The following is a 19,806-nucleotide window of genomic DNA, read 5'->3' on the forward strand; positions in this document are numbered from 1 at the left end:
CTGTGAATGGCCTGCTGCAATAAAAAAAAAAAAATATTAAATATTAGTGACTGTGAGGCCAAACCTCATGCCTCATTCTTGTGCTTATTTACTATAATAAGAAAGACTGAATATGGCAGTAGCTGTTCATAGGCGAATAATGGTTTTACAGTATGGTTCAAAAGAAATCAAGAATAGAAAACAGTATTTGCTTACATAAAGAAGTGATTGTTAGCTGGGGCCAAGAAGATATCATTCCCATATTGTACAGCTAGGCTCTATGAACATTAAACATCACCAAATAAGAATTATGCTATGTTTTTATTCCTTTCTGTTACCAATTCTGAAAAAACTCTTTAAGATGGAAGTACTTTTAAATTTGTTCTGCATATTAGTTACAATATATATTGAAACATAGTGTGTACCTCTACAATAAACTCATCAGCACTATGTTTCTAAAGGCAGTAACAGAGATCTTAGAAGTTTGGTATTTATGTATGTCAGTTGTTCACTAATAAATTTACCATTTGCATTTTAGAACTGGGCAGAAAGGTGGTAATTTGTCTTTCTATGTATATATGTATGTGTATATATATGTATGTATGTAGCTCAGTCTGCTAGAGGAGGTAAAATGCTGCCTAAGTAAATAACAAAGTGCTTATTTTAGAAAAAGAATTCACAGGACTACAATTACTTTATGATTATATTTAACTCATGTTCTAATTGAAGTCCCTTTTTTTAAGCATGAGATATTAACAAACATGAAACTGTCAGATTAATTAGTGAAATGAATTGTTTCAGTATCATCTATTATTACTCATTTGAACATAAAATGTAACCTCCTCCCCCCCTAAACAGAGCAGAGAAGTAATATAGCCTGGTAAAAGAAAACAAGCAACACAAATGCCAAGTATTAAATATTGCTTCTTTTATTTTCCCTACAACCTATACTTTTAAGAAATAACAGGATTGCTCCAGGTTAGAATTTGTGGTTAAAAAGTTGAATTAATCCCTGTTAAACACAGGGAGTTTTAGGGGTATATTTATTTATTTATTTTTTTAAACCAAGGACAGACTATAATATCTTTTACAATCAACTGCATTCTTAACATGCATTGCAGGACCATGTGATTCGAGAGGAAGCCAGAAGTCTGACCCTGAGGCAGTGTGCAATAATGGAAGTAGCATTAGCTACTATTAAGGTACAGCTTTCAGTATTTTTCTGTTCTGTGCTGGAAAGAAATACATGATTGACACAAACAGCAGATTCTAATATAGAGTGGTCTCATAGAATCATAAAGATCCATGTAATATGGCAAAAATAGTATGGTCCAAAGCTCTTCATACTGACTTGAAAGCAAACGTTTAATACTCTGCTTGAAACAAAAGCTAGAAAAATTATTCAACCAATTGTAGCCAAAACAAGTACAGCATCCAGTAATGGGGTGGTTGGTAAGGCTTATCTTGCATCTGGCTTATCTTGTGTTTCTTTGCAGTTCAGAGTTAGTGCAGCTGAATCTGTCAGGCTAAATCCTTGGTATGTTGCAGCACAGCATCTTTGTCTCCCACACAGGAAAGGCTGAGCCAGAAAAGTTATTCTGTACTTTCATACAAACATGTATGACAAACATAAATATTTCACAACACTGGAAATCAAGGATTTTTCTACCATGCAGTGGAGTACACTATTTTAAATTCATTGTCCAGTTGAATTTTTTTGAGTTTTTACCATTTGTACTCACCACCTAATTAACTAATTAAAATGCAAAAGTATGGAAATGAATAAAGTTTTTTTTGATAGAAAGCTGGAAAAAAAGAGCCACTTTCATACAGTCTTCACAGATTGGGTTTCTAAAGCCAAAAGAAGCTACTGGCAATATTATTTAATATACTTATCAGGTCTTTTTCATACTGGGCTGGATCATTACTTCTTGTAAATAACTCAAGAGCAATGAGTTTACAGAATCACAGGATCTGCTAGTGTCTCCGATGTGGAGACAGCACATCAGTAAAGTACGGCGGCAGCTGCCCTAAGTATACAGTGGAAGATACCTCTAGTAAGAGGGGACATATTCACGATTAATTCTTGTGTAATAAAACAGTGTCTCAAAAGAACAAGGCAGAAGTGTCAGGAGCGCCCAGTCACCACCTCTCCTGTTTGCAGGGGAGCTGGAATTTCTTTCAAAAATGAACATAGGAGTTGGAGATAATTGACATTGTAGAAACAGAAATGGAACAAAGTACTGAAGGACTGTGTCCTTCTGGATTAAGTCCTGTTGCCTTTTCAGTTCAATATGATAGTTTAATTGTGTTCCTTTCAAAGTTCTTGTGCTACATAAATAAAAGTTGGGGAAAATGTAAATGAAAATGAAAAATGTCTGAACTGCCAGTAAACTCTTAATAACTATAAAGAAAGAGTTGTAGGTATTAACCATTTTGCTGATGTCCAGAATTGGAGCTGAATGGTTAGAAATAGGGAAAATTTTGTATTAATTTGGTACTCTTATCTCTGTGAGCTAAATTCATAAATTGAGCAAAATAATGCTCTTTTTGAAGAATCTGTTTTCAAATGTTACAGGAATGACATGGCATTATAAACTGCTTGCTATACTTGATACATAAGCCTATGAAACCACATTTTTTTTCCAAAATAGTTAACAAATAGCCTTGATCATGCAGGATGGATTGTACACAATTAGAAAGAGAACACAAACAATCCTTGAGTTAACTGAAAAAAAGACTACTATATTACTTCAGGAATCCAGTTCGTAAGTTTGATGATAAAAATGTAGAATTTTTTGGTTATGCTATGAAAATATAGCTTTTGCTTAAAAACAAAAAAAAAAAAAAAAAAAAAAAAGTGCCCAAAAACGAATACAGTAATGGTAACAGTGGCATATGGTTCAGAAATTAAGGAGCAGATTATTTTCAGGAAAGGATTTGAGGGGAGGAGTATCTGTATGCATTCACAGCCTTTTTAATTTTTACTTCCATAACTCTACTTTTGAGTACCAAAAATTAGTTCACTTAGCAACTTACAATTTGATTTAATAGATGATGTTTGCATTAGTGCTTGGGAAAGCATAAAATAAAGGAATAATCTTTCATCTTAAATATAACATATTATCATTCTTTGTATATTGTACAAAGAACCTTAGCAAATAGATTTACTGTAAGGAAAAGTGGTTGTCTAGCTGTTGTTATCTCAGTTATCTCATTATCTCAAAACAAATGTAATGTTCATTGATAATCTGGTTCAGTTCTGGTTTCCATTTTTGTCTTTGGAAGCACTGTAAGCCTGTAGGCGATCTCCACAGTAAAAATACCGTCCAATATGACATTTGACAAGTTTTGGCAGAGAGACTGCAGTGGCTACAAGCATTTATTTCCATAAACTTGACATTAAGTACTTGGGTCTGCGCCTTTCATTTGTCAGCATGACCTTAAAGTTCCCAGCTTATTTTATCACCTGTGAACTGTGAACCCTCTCAAAATGGATCATGAGTAGCAACTGAATATCAGGTGAATTATTTTAAAGTTTGGCATCTGCCAAGAACAGGCTATTAAGTATCAAAATCTGAATCCTGGCAAGTAAAACCCTGCTTAGTCATTATTTTCCTATATTTGATTGCAAATTTGATTTGCAGTCCTATTTTGCAAACACCAGATATTATGTCCACATTACTGTTTTCTGCATGAAAAATCTGCCATTGTGGGGGGAGAAGAGATAAATTTCAAAACTCAAGGAGATTAGGGCCAGGTTTCATTGGATCTTTAAATTTATTTGCTTTTATGCAACCTTTAGTTGTACGGTTGCTGTGCAGGTACCATACTTTATATGGAGACACAACCAAAGAATATCACAGTAGTTGTCACAATAATGTGAAATACCATGAACAGATACTAGAGTTGGCTTATAAATTGATAAAGAGCTTTGGTGAAAGCACGAACACACTTTCAAATGATTCCATTAATAGCGACAATATATAAATTATTAATATTCCATTAATAATATTGTACTTGGAAAGTACAATAACTACTTGGAAAGATGCAATTTTCGTTTAAGTACGCAGTGGTGACAAAATACAGGTGATTAAGTTAGAAACTCTTAAATTTATGCTAACTGCTCACACAAGATTAAAATAATTTGAAACTCTTTTTAGTGGAATGTATGCTGTCTGTTGACAGCACCAATGCTGGGAACCCCCTTACCTCACCTTTTTATTATTGTTTAGAAGAAAACCCTGCTATTACCACAAATTATCTTTAAGAATTGGGAACCAGGCTTCATTCCCATTCAACATAGCACATCTTTTCATTTGACTCCTTTGTTTTGCATTTATAGATAACTTCTTCCCTGTAATAACCAATAGCCCTTAACACAGAAATATAAATAATGTAGATTTCCATTTCATTGCATGCAAAACTTTGAATCTTAAAACTCTAGACTCATGCAATGGGCACGGAACCGACTGTATGTTTTGTTATAGACATCAGGAAGATTAAGGATTTAGCCTAAGCATATGAATTAAAACATACATGAATACACATACTCCTTTCATAACACTCTGTAAACGCAGGGAGAGTATATTACAGTTACATACTTACTTACAGTTTTCATCACTCCCCATATTGAATGGACTGCTACCATATGTTGTCAAGTAGTTTATGTTTTCCTGAACACTATTGTTTGCTTTTACTAATTAGTCATTAATGGGAGCTCTGTATGTCAATCTTGAGTCCTAGAACTGAAATGCAGGTTCCAAAACACTCTACAAAGTATTTAAACAATATATCAATGTTAAACTTACATAGCCAGTAAATCTTTTCATTGTAGCTCAAGGGCTGTTTCTACAATTCCTTTTATCTCATCAAAAATTGTCTCCTGTAAAATAACAGGAAATTTTTTTCATTTAGATGTTTTCACAGCTTTAAGAATATTCTGATTTTTTTGTTATCTTGTCAGCCTGGCTTTTATGAACCACTAGGCAAGAATCACTCTATCTCCAATGAAACTATTTACTTAAAAGTATTACTTAAAGTTTACTTTTGTGCCTCCCTTTTGCTCTCCAATATTTTTGTGATAAGAAGGGAGGAATTTATCTTAATATATTTGAACCCAGATTTGGAATTAGAAAGAAGGATATATAAAACAATAATTTTAATAATTACATAGTCACTATGGCATCAAAGTGGGGTACATACACTTTCTTCCAAGTCTAGCTCTGCCACTAGATCATGAGGGATACGCTTTTTAAAGTATTTATGTTAATATAGCTTTTTTAATTACTATTTTTAATGAAAGAAGGCGGGAAGTGATCGGTGTAAGTGGAACATTTGTCTTCTCAGAAAGCCTTGGTGAGCAGCTAGAATTAGACAAGCAGCAGTAATCTCTATACCAGCACATCTGCTTGCAATGCAGATCCACCCACAGTTTAAGTTTGCAGGCACCACTCTGTATGTGCAGGGGTTTACTGCTGTATCATTCACGGAAATGCGTAAAGAGAACTGTAGCTACAGCTGTCCTGCCTTAAACAAAATCCTCTTTGAGGGATGAAATTTACTCCACCTGTCTTGGAGGGCAGTACTAGTTGATCAGCTCTTTCTCTTCCATTCTCTTCTCTTCTCTCAGTCCATGGAATGGTAATGCAGCCGCTCAAGGAGAGCATACACCTTCTCTGCATATCCACAGAGGCATGGAAAATTACGCAACGATAATCCAAAAATTTGTATTCTAAGATTTTCTCATTTAAAACTCCGACAAATTTCACCTTTCCCTTAGAAAGTATTCTTTACTTGTGCTGTAAGCCATGGTTTGGGTTTGGGGATTTTTTAGATAAAGAGTAATTAAACCCACTTTCCATCTCCACAGTCTGAAAAAGCCTTCCACATTTATACGGCTTTGAGATATAAATATAAGAGAGAATGAAGGGCAATTTAAAGTTTTGGGTAATTGTTTTCTCCTGCAAATCTTGTATTTTCACATTTGGAAAAAAAGCGCTCTAGTGGAGATGATCACAGTTATCTCAACCACTACAATCATAAATTTAACCACACTAGCCAGTGTTAAAAAGTTTGTGCAGGAACTTTACTTCAAATTGTAGGTCTAACTAACTGAGACCTCTTTCAGACAACTTACCTCTCTGAATCTTTGTTTTCTTTTTAGCAATACTTCCATGCTGGAGGAAGTGGGCTGAAAAAGAACTTTTTGGAAAAGAGCCCAGACCTACAGTCCCTGAGATATGCTCTTAGCCTTTACACACAAACTACTGATGCCTTGATAAAGAAATTTATACACTCTCAGACGTCTCAAAGTAAGTGACCTGTACGAGAGATGTAATGTCTCAAAATTATATATTAAATGTTTTAAATAATAGGTTGCCGATAGCAGTTTCCAAACATTGTGGTTGACACAAATCTATGCCTGTGATGTTACCCTGTGTCAACCACTGTTGTAAATCAGTGGAGCTCGACTGAGGTCAGTGCATTTACCTGACTGTCACTTTACGTGAAGACTAGGTCCCACAGTTCTGTATGAACACTGAGTATCAAGATTATTTTTAGGAACACTCCAGACACAGAGTTGTACAGGCCAAACCACAGCATGTACTACAATTACTGAAACAAAATAAATTCAGAAAATATTTTAGCAATTACAGATGCTTTCAAAGCTGGCAGCTGTAATTACTAACCAAGATAATTTTGAAGTGGGACATATCCCATAGGGTTTCCTTTTGTAATTAAGAAAAACTGTGAGTAATATGCTCTTAAATGTAGTACTGTGATTTCACATTACAGAACCTATACTGACTTACCCGCTGTAGCAGGTCACCTGTAAAAATTATCCAGACATCTCATTAGTTCTGTGCCTGTGAATTTAGGAAGACATTAACAGTGAGTCCATCACTTTGTAGATTCAAAAGGAATGGGATGTGTCGGTTGCTCAACAGCATTATTCTCCCTGTCTAGATGTTCTTCATTGTGCCTTTCAGAATTCAGATTTTAAAGCTATGCTGCAGAAAACGTCACATTTTTCACTTACCAAAAGTCAAAATTTTGAAAATCTCCCAAAACCAAAAAAAGGCAGAGAACATGCAAGAATTTCAAATAGGGAAAAGTGAATCTGGACATCACCAACAGTAAAGCCAGTTTTTTTCTGCTCTAGAATTCTGCTATTGTGCACCAAAAAAAAATGAAACTCAGAAAGTTTCTTCATACTTAATAAATATATTATTTATTAATGCTATATGTCAGAAGAGGACTTTCTGTGACTTCAGTAGGTGGGCAAGAGTTCATAGGTGTAATTTTAGGCAGATTCCTTCTGTTTTCAAAGAAAACTATTTCTTACCATCTTTCTTACCCAATTTAGTATTTTCATATTGCTACAGTTTGTATAGGAACTGTTTTCATATATATAAAATGAGCGTTACTGTCCAAGCTGAATAGTTTCTCACTCTAGAAACTGCCGATTTTTACGTAATAGTAAGCATTGCTAGATTTCATTTGAATGCAATGAGCATTTGTAAAAATGGCCTGTTCGTCACTTAATATGATTGAGAAGGAATACAGTTTTCTGATCTATAAGAATTACCTTGCTTCCACTCATGAGAATGAGAAAATCTTTAATTGGACAGTTAAGCTGGAAATTGATTGCTTTTACCTCTGAAGTACAAGTTATCATAAAACACAGTTTGCAGCCTGCTCCCAAGATTCATGCTAAGGAATGATTTCCTAGACAGTTTCCATCTAAGATGAGGATCCTTGTTAATAATTCATATATTGGAAGTGAGAAAAACAGTATAAAGTTCTCATATGAAAGGATTAGATCATTTTTCCTCTCAAAAAAAAGATTATGGATTTAGGGGAAAATGATTAATTATTAGCACATTTTGCGATTTCTTATGCATACTTTCATTGTAACTTCCAGAAAGAAAATTATCCATGTATAAGCAGAGGTTCTTTATAATTTCTAAACCACAAACTTGAATAGTCTGAGTTTCATCATGGCTTCAGCCTGAGGTCTGTGTTCATTTCTGGGCATGTGCTAGCATGCCTGTATTTGCACACCAGTATGACCGAAGTGTAGCTACTAAGAATGAAAGTTAAGGACAAGTGACTCATGATTTTTCATCATCCTTTGATGTTATTAAATAGAACTAAAAAGCTCATTCATTATGATCTCTGCTCTCCCAACTGTGGCTGTATCATTAGCACTTAATTAAAATGACTATTTTTGCTAATCGGAAACTTGCTCTGAAATATAATTAAATTTACATCTGTTCTCATATTTGTGTATATAATCAGTTATCCATAATCAATAAAAATAGTTGGAGATAATTAAACTGGGAGCAATGGGAAAAAGGAATACATACAGCACAATGAATAACTATAAACTGACTTGAGATAAAACAGTTTTGTCCCTCTGAAAATCTAGTCTTCACTTTTTGATTAGTACTTAAGAACATTACAATTATAAAATTTTGATCAATAGATTCATTCTTACTTAAAAAGCAAGCAGCTTGTTTTCATTTTAAAGGGTCTAATGGGTCTAATAACTGATGTCCAACTTCTGCACAATTATTTCTAACAGAACTTAAAATGATTGGAGAGAATATCTCTGTTTCTAATTCTGCAAAACTATTGAGCTGAAATTTACAAAGTGTCCACACATATCACAGTAAGAAATGTTTAACAATTTTCCAGATTTATTTCAAGGACTTACACTGACAGAAGAAACTGTATCTATCTATCTTTCTTTCTTTCTTTCTATCTATATGTAGATATACACACACAGTTAAGTTATTTTGGTCTTGAGTTCAAAAATTAGATTAACCTCACATGGTTTAATGCAAGCATTAATTATTTCAAAATTCTGAAAAAGAATCCAAAGTTGTATATAAACTCAGGGTATCAGAGATGAGCAGGACTGGAACTAGCTCAAGTGCAGTTTTGTACTCTAACTGGTCTCATATGGATACTTGAACATCATTGTCTGCTTTTACTTGTCAGTCATCTGCAAACAGATTATAAAAAAAATCATGTATATTCTTCATTTTTTACTACTTTCAAGTCTATGCACAAGATGTTTTATCTTGAACAGTTTCAACAGCAGTTCCTAAAGCAATTTACATATCCTTGTAAAGCTAAAACTTCAGCTAAATGAAAACAAACCTTCAGCTTTTCATAATCAAAATTTTCACGTTTCTCAAAATTTTCATATGGAATTTCCATAGTGACAGTACAATAACGTGGGAATATTCTTCATTGTATTCTGGGTGCTCAGTTCTCCTGTATGGATTTGTGTACGCTCTCAGGCCAAATAAGTATTTTTACTATCTTCTGCTCATTTGGCCTTTGTAATACTATGAGCACATGGCAAGATAAACAAGATGCGAGGGATGTGTTTTAATCAGACCCTGGTGCCATTAAATGCATGCATGCCTAACATGCGCAGTACGATCTGTGGTACTTTCCTCAAATTTTTCTTGCTGTAGGGGGCTACAGTCTGCCACTCAGCCTGTGACAGCTGGATGAGAACTGATTACGAGAAGTCTGCTGTCATGGCGTTATATGGAAGCTGACTACTTTTCTAGTCCTTTCCATACCAGACTTCGGCACCATTCCCAACTCATTTAGCAGATGTTTTTTCTCAGTCCATTTATAGCTCTGTTTCAACAGAAACAAGACCCCTGTGGACAAACATATTCACTGGTCATCTACCAACTATAAAGTTGTAATAACTTGAATGTTACCTTGAAGACATCTTCCATCACAGCACTCAGACCCTGTGGAGAAGGCTGGGGAAAAAAAAGAAAAAAGAAAAAAAGGAAAAAACTACAAACCCCAAACCTCTATATAGTCCAGCTAATTTATCAGTCAGGAAATAAATTCTTCCTCGTTCCTAAATAATAACTAGTACAGTATCCATCAGTGTATGACAAAGAAACTAAGCCTTTACTAATTGCAGTCTAGGAAGGATAGAGGCTACTACTCTTTTTTCCTCACCAATTCAGATATTTTCACACCGTACATTCTCTATTTGCTCTCACATAAAATGTCTGCAATGAGCAGAACAGACAGTTTCAAAACCTCTTCAAAAATAGAGTGGAGGTTTGGCAAACAGCTTTTGCTTTACTTCTGGCATTAAGGAGAAAGAATTAGGCACAGCGAATCTAACCGAATTGCTGTAGTTGACATTTGTCCCTATAGTACAAAACATCTTGCCCTTCCGTTAGAGACCTTGGTGCATCAAACTAATCAAGACAAGGGCAAGGATTGCTGGCTCTGCACAGTAGTTTAGATAAGAAGTAAAAAACAGGGGTTGGAAAAGTTGTACAAGCTGTTCCATACATGAAATGGGCATTAATAGCAATATAATAAAAAAAGACAGCACCACACTGTCAGGATCCTGCTAGCTTTCCTGTTTCTTCATTTTAAAGACCTTTATACCTAAGTATAAAACTTGAAATGTGAGCATACCAGAAAAAAGGAGCATCTTTCTTTTTTCTTCATAATCATAATGGCAGAAAGTATTTATGTATGTATCCACTAAAGGAAAGACTGTACTGTGTCAGTGTAAGTCATGAATACATACATATATACGCACAAACACATACACGTATTTATATATAGGTAACATTGTTACCACAGAACAAGTTAGTTAGCTTAGTAAATCTGTTGCAGTGAAAATAAAATGCCTAGTCAAAATGATTAGGAAAGCAGAAATGTCATTTCAGCGTAACTGTAGTAGAAAACTGATTTCTTCTGAAACATTCATGGATGATTTATGTATGACTTTTTTAAGATGTCATACTGCAAACAAGTATTTTTCAAAATGTCGTATGCAACCAGCCAATGATTTCCATGCAGATCCTGATGATGTAGAATTGAGTATCACAGAATTGGTAAGGTTGGAAGGAACCTCTTGTGCCCACTCAATATTCACTATGAAATATCACCAGACTACAAGCAAACAATGATCAGGGTTACTTTTAACCACAGATGAGGGAGATTTTTTTTTTCCATTTTCCATCAAGCCTCGTGTCTAAGGAACTCAAGAGCAAAAATCTGTGTTTGACTGGTTTGAGAAGCAAGACTGACTTACTTTTTCCCTAGAGATCATAACAGCTATGTAAAAACTGTATGTATGTTGTTGGTCCCCAATATTTCTTATAGTCATATATATATTGGATTAGTTCAGTAGGATTAATGAATTTTAGCCAAGAATATGTTTTTCCACTGTTTATAAGCAAGGATAACTGCTTGAACCACAGTTTTGTTTCCAAGTCTTTGTGCTTGCTTACACCTTTGTAAAGAGCAATTCAAATAGGCAAATATTAACAGCAACATTCCTATCTTTTAAAATGATGATTTAACCTCAGGAACTTACTTACTTTCAGAGTTTTTCATATGGCGATTTCAGTACACTAAATATGTGAAAGCTAAACTCTGTCCTTGTTACTGTTTTCAAATAAATCTGGAGACTATATTACGAGCATACGTTTTAAAGGTAAATTATCACAAAGTCAAGACAAATGGAGTTGATATCTGCCATACTCTTACCCTAATTGATTTTCCATGTCAAAGCAGTACTACAGATTCTCAAGACTGTTTTTTCAACAAACAGGTGTTTAAATAAGTAAATGACAATGTTGAACATTAATCAGAAGTAACTTTTTGAATAACTGACAACCTTGCTTTTTTTTATGTGTAGTGATTTGCCTTCTGAAAGCATCACGGTGATGAATGTTGTAAATTCAGTCCTCAGTCAGTGTTGTGAAAACAAATCAGAATCCCCCCCACACTATGAATACGAAAAATTCTATCACATGCTGTCACATTAAACATCTATCTTACTGACTGGGAAAATAGGCAAGAGAGATTTCGCTTTGCAGATTATATCCCTGCTTTTATACCAGGTCTGCCACTTTTCAGCCTGTTTGGAAGTGGAATACTACTCAGATTATGATCGTTCTGGATTTTAACATTGGTACTATTATGATAGAAAGAAAAAAGCCGTATTTTTGACATACACTATAGTACAAAAACAATGGGATATTGTTGCCAGAAAAACTGAACTATTTGAACTATTGAATACCAACCCACACATGCAAAACTAGCTGAGCAGTATCTTCTGCAAATAAATTATTAGTATTGATTGCTAGGAACACTTTTATCATTTTATGGACAATAAATTATAAACTGCTAAATAAAAATATACTTTTCTAACATTCAGGTTTAATATTAACCAAAAATATGTCCTGTGTCCAGGTGACACAGCAGCCTATTTTAAGAAAAATCTTTGGATTAGTTTCCTTTTTATTCAAGTATACACCAGGGTTAGAGCTGTCAACAGCCAAGCTGTGGAGCAGATAGCTTTAGCATCTCCCTAGAACGGGCACTGATCTACAACTAAAGGATTTTTTAATAACCTGGAGGCAGTTTGGTGAAGAGCATTGGATTTCGAGGCTGAGTGACTCTCCATCTTACGCACTGACACTATGGTCATTGATACGTCTGCGAAGAGGATATAAGGCACAGCCAGGTGAGACTCTTGAAGTACCAGTGCTGTTACTGGCAAGCACAACCCTTGACACACAGATAAATTTTCATTTCTTTGAACTTACCTGAGGTGTAAATTGTCACAAAAGTGACAATCTAAAAAGATTAGGCAAAACTAATAGTATACAGTAGCTATATGTGATCTACATGTGATCTTTTTCCTCTGCATTCAGCTGCAAGATAACATTTTCTGCAGAAATTCAGACTACAGTATGGGCTGTCATCACCTCCTGCCAGCAGACAATCACCTACACACTACACATGCACCAAACATGAGTCACTTGGTAAAATGGAAGCAGACTGCTGAGCCAGACCTAGTAAATCCTGCTCAGTGGCAGGACATGGGGGTTCAGCATTGTACAGTTAAAACATGTCATAGCTGCCTTAGAGCAGGATGGCAGCCAACAACCAACAGAGAACGTCATCAGGGAAAGCTCGACGTTTTCTGCAAAAGACCATGTATTTACACAGACCCCTGCAAGATGTCAGCCTACCTCAACTCTAGACAAAAGAGGTCAAATTACAGTTCAGGTAGAATTTGCTCATTTTAACTAACACTTGAGCTAAATTCAACCACTTTCACAATCAGTGTGAAATCTTTAAAGTCAGAGGACAAACTCTTACTGCATTTCATAAGAGAAGGAATGGACTCGAAACACTGAAATAAAGCCATGTCCCTATTCATTAGCTTATTGTACAATTTTCCTACTTATGATACATCTGACTTACTGTTACTCAAAGCTCAGACCAATCCAGTCAATGCTTCTCAAAATTAGTTCCTAAAAAAAAAAAAAAAGAGGACATACAATTTTCATCCTGGCAGTCACCTTTTTATTGAAAGAAATGATACTTTCATCTTTTAGACAACTTACTTAACCTAAAGGACAGTAAGATTAAAAGAAGCAGGTTTATGGCTATGTTTTAGTTCAGAAACTTATGTCTTAGCTCGTCACTGATTTTGCACATTATAGTTTTGTGAATGATTGCATTTAATTAGCATTCATTCTAATGCAGCCATATTTTTAGTTTTGGCAAACTGTATAAAAAAAAAAAAAAAAAAAAAAAAAAGCACCTCAACCATCACAGTGTCCTGAATGTGCCCTCATTTATTACTGTTGATTTTCCCAAACTGAATGCCACTGTTGCATCTCACATGGTCATTAATCAGCAATAGCCAGGAAAATATGTTCAGCAGTTTAGCTTTATAGGCCTCGTCAGAGAATGCTACAGCTCTTTATTTTAAGAGTATATGGCATAGCAATCCACACTGTCAGAACTGCAATGTGTTTTGTTGCTTGACTTTCAAGAATTTGTTAGTTAAGCAGAAAATCAATACTCAAACAGCACAGAGCTCATACTACAATGCCTATTTATTTTATGCTTAAATGGCTGCAGAGAAGGGTATTCTTTCACATGAGCTGATTTGTATCAGCTTTCTTTTGATATGCTAGACAAGTAGAAGCTAAAAGTGGGAGCATCTAAAACCAAGGGAAGATGGTAAGTAAGTAGAATGGAAAATATGTATCTAATTAGAATGAGTAACTATAACAGTAACTCCATGCTCAGGCTGCTCTTGTAAAACCGCTAATACCGGAAATTGCATGAACAGTAATTAGTTTCAAATGCCAAGACAGAATTCAATTCTGAGTTCTCCTGCAACCAGTAATGGTAGAAAGCAAAGCAAAAATCTCACTGTCTTTCTTCCTTAAATGTATGAAGTCAGGTTGAGATACTAAAGTGAGAGGTACCATAGAAAACAGCAAACCCACTATTGTTTAGGCAAGAAAATGGATGCCATCACATAGTCTACAGGAAACAAAAGTTGCTAAGCAGCTCTTATAAGTAAAAAAGGAAAGGGTTTTTTCCAGCTCTTTGCATTTCAGCAATGCTGAATTGCACTGTTTTTGTAATGATCATATTTTGAAGGTTGTACCTGTATTCCACTATTAACTTCTAAGTTCTATTAATAGCATATCTGGTTCTCTTATGAACTATGCATGAGGCAGAGAGCAATCCCTGCTTCTTTCACTGGAGTTTCAAATTGAGGCCACAGTCATGTATTACACAACATTATTTCATAAAAGGAAAAAAATAGCTTAAAAAGATAATCTGAATTAAGACCAAAAGATCAAACTCGTTACAGCATACTAAAGTGAGAATATGTAAATATCATAAATTAGTTTGCTGCAATATCTGTTACAGGTCTGCATGACAAGCTGCAGAACTCAGCCTAGTTGCAACAAATGTAACATATATAAAAATACATAAAATATGCACAATGAAGAAAATTGCAGAATTATGACTAACAGATTTCATCATATGCTATCAAAATCAATGCAAATAAACATTGTAAAAGTTAACTGCTAATAATATACTAAAAAAAGACTGTGATTTTAGCTCCACATCAGAGTTTGGACACCCAGCTGTTTTTTGTTGACAAATCCCAATCCCAATTTTGCCTGAATTTCCAACACCAAAAATCCAAAGAGCATCATTCTCCACTCTCTCTCATATGTATACTTTGACAACATACATAAAGGCATGCATAAAGCTTAACAGATCTGTAAGTGGAGAGTGGGCAGAGAAAAGAGAAATCCACATTTATAACAGCTGAGATTTCTGGGGGGGGGGTTTTGAATAAAATATCACTATTTTCCAAACAAGCCTATGAACCTTGCCAGTGCAATGCAGGTTTGGGTAAAGGGTCATATTAATAATGCAAGGCATAAGAATCCAGTGTATAGTGTCCTCATAACTGTTCTGCAAATAAGTGTCTTTCATACTTCTACAATGACTGCATAGCTAGAATTGTCTCTGCAAATGCCACTAAAGCAGGATGGACACTGGACAGATCACAAACACATTGGCCTTAAATGCTTCTAAATTTCAATAATTTAAAAAAAAAAATTTAACAGAAAAAAAAAAGAATGGACTCTGTTGTTACTTAATACTGTAATTTTTAACGGATGAAACAAGAAAGATATGTCCCTAGTTGAACAGCAAGAAAAACCTATTATTCTTCTCTTTCACTCCTAGACTACGCAACATAAAAAGAATCCTTGTTTTGCAAACATGCCTTTAATCTTGTTCTCTCCTTCTCAGTTTCTGTCGCACACATGCACACAATTTGTTGTTGTCTCTCATTCTGCATGCATGCTGTAAAAAAAAGACTCTGAAATTAAGGCTTCTCCAGGTCTAATAATTTTACAAGAAACTACTGGCAGTAAAATACTATGACTGCCAAAAGATCCTGAAGCAGTTTCAAAAGAAAAAAAATCGCTATCCAAAACATAAGCTAGCTGACAGTCCTTACCATGAAATGGTATGTTAACCAAGGATTACACAACCATTTTCAAACAGGCACAGAGATGATGAAACAGAAGACTTGCAAGGCTGAGTGCAAGGACAGATGATAGTCTCTTTTTGGATTCAGTACTACATATTTCTGCCTGACTTACTGCGCCATTAAATTATTTGATCTTCACTGATAATTTTTCAAGGCTGTTGTGTTTCAGTTTGTTACAGCTACCAAATTTTGCCATACTGAACTGTAAATAAAAGGGATTGTAACCTTGACACTAATGTTTGCTTAAATGTCATACCAGATAAAAACTAACTTGGTTAACATGCAATACCTTTATAGGTGTGACAATTCTATCTTCTATGAATAGTTTTATATGAGAATTTACATCATTACATAGACTTTTCTGTGTTTATATTAGAAAAATCTCAAATACTAAATACTATTTTTATACAAATATTGTGAACTTTGGGCTTAGCTGTAGTGCTACTTCTATACTACTTAGGTGCACCAACCTCTGCTATCTCAGGTGTAACTGTGGCAGCTGGAGAGTCAGAATCAGGACCTGTGAACAGACCAGTTATTAGCTCAAATTGTAGTTATGCATAATACTATTGAAGCAACAGCAGAATAGAAGATACCTACATTTTATATTACCACAAGGAGTATTAAAAAGGAAGACATGCATGTCTACCACATTTGCAATGTGACTGTATTAGTTTTGTATAGATTTTAATATATTGAGGGAAACGCACATGATTTTCTTCACAAGTCATAGCGAGCTAGTATTAGCCCACTGCTCAGCCAGAAACCCACCACTATAAACTCATTTCATGCTCTGCAGCTGGAATCTTCGATTTCTAACTTGTCCTACAACAGAAGAGTTTAAAGCCAAAGTACCAATGAGAATGTTTCAAGGAAACTATAAGGAAGCTTTTTACATTTTCCATTTCTAAAATGAGTTTCAAGAGATGATTATGCAAACATTCCAGATGCCATTTCCAACTTCCAGAGCAACTGGAAGTTTTGGCTAGGGGGTAACTCCTTCACAGGTACTGCTCCTGCTATTTCAAGCTCTCAAAATCTTCGCTTAGCCCTTTCATGTCCTTTCCGAACTGTTCCTTGTATCTTGCGCCTGTGACTCTCTCTGGTGATACTGTGGAGATTGTTTCAAATGTTTAATTTGCTCTTAAACTTGCTGTTGTTGCTCTGCCAGCAGGCAGTGCAGGCTGGGAGTGGTTTCAGCTCATGCCATTACAAAAGCTCTCTCAAGGATGGATGTTTTACAGTGTGACCTGTCTGCTCACCACGGTCTCATACAGGCTGGGTATTTCAGGGGAGGGACAGAGCTACAAAGCACTTGTCTATTCGTCATAAAACAGAATTACGATCAGTAGTCTGACAAGGCAGGTTACTATTCTCTGGCACGATCTATCACTTCTCAGAACAACGAGTATAGTCGGTCTGTTTCTTCTGCTCAGTTGAGGCCAAATTCTCCATCTTTTTTCTTTCTTTTTTTTTTCTTACAAACTTGCCATCACATAGAATGGCTACCTTTAGTAACTCTCCTATGAAACAAAGAGACAGAGTGTACTTTTAATATGTGAAAATACAAATACAGAGAGTTAATTATAACATAGATGAATTTTTATCTTTAAAAGTATACTGAAGTTATTTCCAAAAAGTAAATACTTTTAGAAATTTTCAAAAGGCAGATGAAGATCAATAGAAAAACTCTTTAACAGCACAGAAAAATTAGAATTACAGTACTACAAGTTTTCAAAAGTGTAATTTACTTACATATGAAGTATGTTTGACATTCAGGTATAATTTATGCATTTTCTGTGAATCACATCAATTTCTGCTAGGTTCATCTTTTTTCAGGCACACCTTGCAGTTTGTTTGCAAGGTGCTCCTGATACAAAAAAACTTCCAAAGCTTTTTGCTCGTAAAGGATTCACACACGATAAAGGCCACTTTCCCAGAATTGCGCAGAGACACCTCTGCGCACAGTGACGGACTCACTGAGGAGCATTCTTTTCCATTTAACAGGAGTATTATTCTAGAGTTTTGTATTTTTTTTTTTTTTTTACAAAATATAAGCAAGTCTTTTTTCCTTGTATTCTATATGGTATTTCTATCAGCATCTTCAAGTTCAGACCTTCCAAAGATACCTACTAAGGAATAGAAGACTTCTGATAAGGACTAGAGGAATAGAAATTGAATTCTTTGAGAACGTGTAGCCAATATGAGTGTTATGACTACAAAACATTTGAGCATTGGTCCAAATAGACTTTTTTGTTAAGGTTATGGCTATAATGACACTGTGACATTGGTGATATACCAGGAGCTAAATAAAGAAAGAATCAAAAACCTAACTACATCTAATGACAACCAGAATGGAAAGATCCCACTGACAGTTTCTTCTCTTTTTACTAAGGCACTCCACGCAGACATTCGCAATTGCTGGGTGTCTTTGTGGCACCAGTCACTTATGCATCAGTAATTGATTCCCATCTAAATGAGAAATTCATGTCAGAATTCTAAGTGTTTCTGAGAAAGAATACCACTTACATGCTGTTGCTCTCTATTTCTCTACTGATTATTATTTCAGGCCACACTTCTAATAATTCAGTAGGTGAGATATCTGTACAGGTGGATGTCTCTACACACCCTGGAACTGGTGAGCATAAAGTTACTGTAAAAGGTAAGTTTCAAATAACTAGTTTTAAAAAGAAAATAACAACAACAAACCCCAAGACTCAGTTATTCCATACTCAGTAAAATATCCCTATAACGAAGTGACAAATGTTAAGTATCACTGTGCTTATGAGTACGATTCAGGTTATTAGGGCCGTTTTTCCCTTGCTCAACATCAGCAGGAGTGATGATTATATAGTCCAGTATTGTCTGTGCTTCCCTGTGTAAATCTGCTAGCGTGCTAAACAGAAGTGTATTATATAAAGTTATTGAATGATAAGATCAAAAATGGTCAAATTACACTTTAGAATTATTTTTATATAATTTTCCAAAAGCTGTAGCAGTTAGATGGTGAATGACTATACCATATTACTTCAAATGTTTCAATAAATATAATCTCTTTGTTCTGCACAGTCTGAATTCCAAAGCAAATGCAGTTACCTTTATGTAAGCTAATTTTAAAATTACAGTGGAGGTAGCAGACAAAACAGCAGTTAAGGTCAGTATTTGCGAAGTACACATTTGTATTTGCTACTGTTGCAACCAGAAGCATTCAGATCCCTTACTCGGCAGATACCAGGCAGGCTTGCCAGGTATAGATTTTCCATAGGAAAGATCTCAGGTCACCCTCCAGCAGCCCTGCATTGGCTATGTAAGGTTGTACTAGATAATTAATTTGAGTTCTTCCAATGGGATTTTATTTGTTACCTTCATTTATTTCTTTTTAGTTGTAGCAATTAATAATCTGAATTGGCAAACAACAGCTATGTTCCGGCCATTTGTGGAAGTCTGCGTATTAGGTCCTAACCTCAGTGACAAGAAAAGAAAACATGGAACTAAGACAAAGAGCAATACCTGGTCACCAAAATACAATGAAACTTTCCAATTGTAAGTCTTTTTTGTCTGTTAATTGCATATTTTATACATATTTTGTTAGAATTTCTTGCAGTTAAATATATAAGGACTAAGAAAATCCTAATGCCAAGGCTATATAGGCTAAAGAACAAACAGACAACACTTCAAAGCAATTTGTTAATTGGTATTAGTTTTATATGAAGATGAAAGACAACCACTAGGCTTTCAGCCTTAATAAAACCTGGTTAAAATGTACAATTCTTTTCCATATAGAAAAGTAAGCATTTATGTATGTGAGAAACTATTTGTCTAAGCAGTTATCTGGACTGAAGCACTAACTCTTAATGCTAGAGATCTGGACCACTACGCCTGTAGAGATGCCCAAAGACTTAAAGCATTCTTTATATGTT

At 35.0% G+C, this 19,806-nt stretch overlaps 1 protein-coding gene across 5 annotated transcripts in view; it reads left to right on the forward strand.

The window, feature by feature from the left end:
• The window catches only part of UNC13C (unc-13 homolog C), a 246,277-nt gene that overhangs the window by 224,209 nt on the left and 2,262 nt on the right, over nt 1–19,806 (forward strand). For all 5 annotated transcript variants that reach the window (XM_062583737.1, XM_062583736.1, XM_062583738.1 and 2 more), the window contains 4 exons: nt 1,101–1,181; nt 6,146–6,293; nt 18,456–18,548; nt 19,270–19,429. In XM_062583737.1, coding sequence (XP_062439721.1) covers nt 1,101–1,181; nt 6,146–6,293; nt 18,456–18,548; nt 19,270–19,429 — 482 coding nt within the window. The remainder of the gene's footprint in view (nt 1–1,100; nt 1,182–6,145; nt 6,294–18,455; nt 18,549–19,269; nt 19,430–19,806) is intronic.

This window comes from Rhea pennata, chromosome 10 (assembly GCF_028389875.1).
Source record: "Rhea pennata isolate bPtePen1 chromosome 10, bPtePen1.pri, whole genome shotgun sequence".
In the NCBI taxonomy this organism is placed as follows: Eukaryota; Metazoa; Chordata; class Aves; order Rheiformes; family Rheidae; genus Rhea; species Rhea pennata.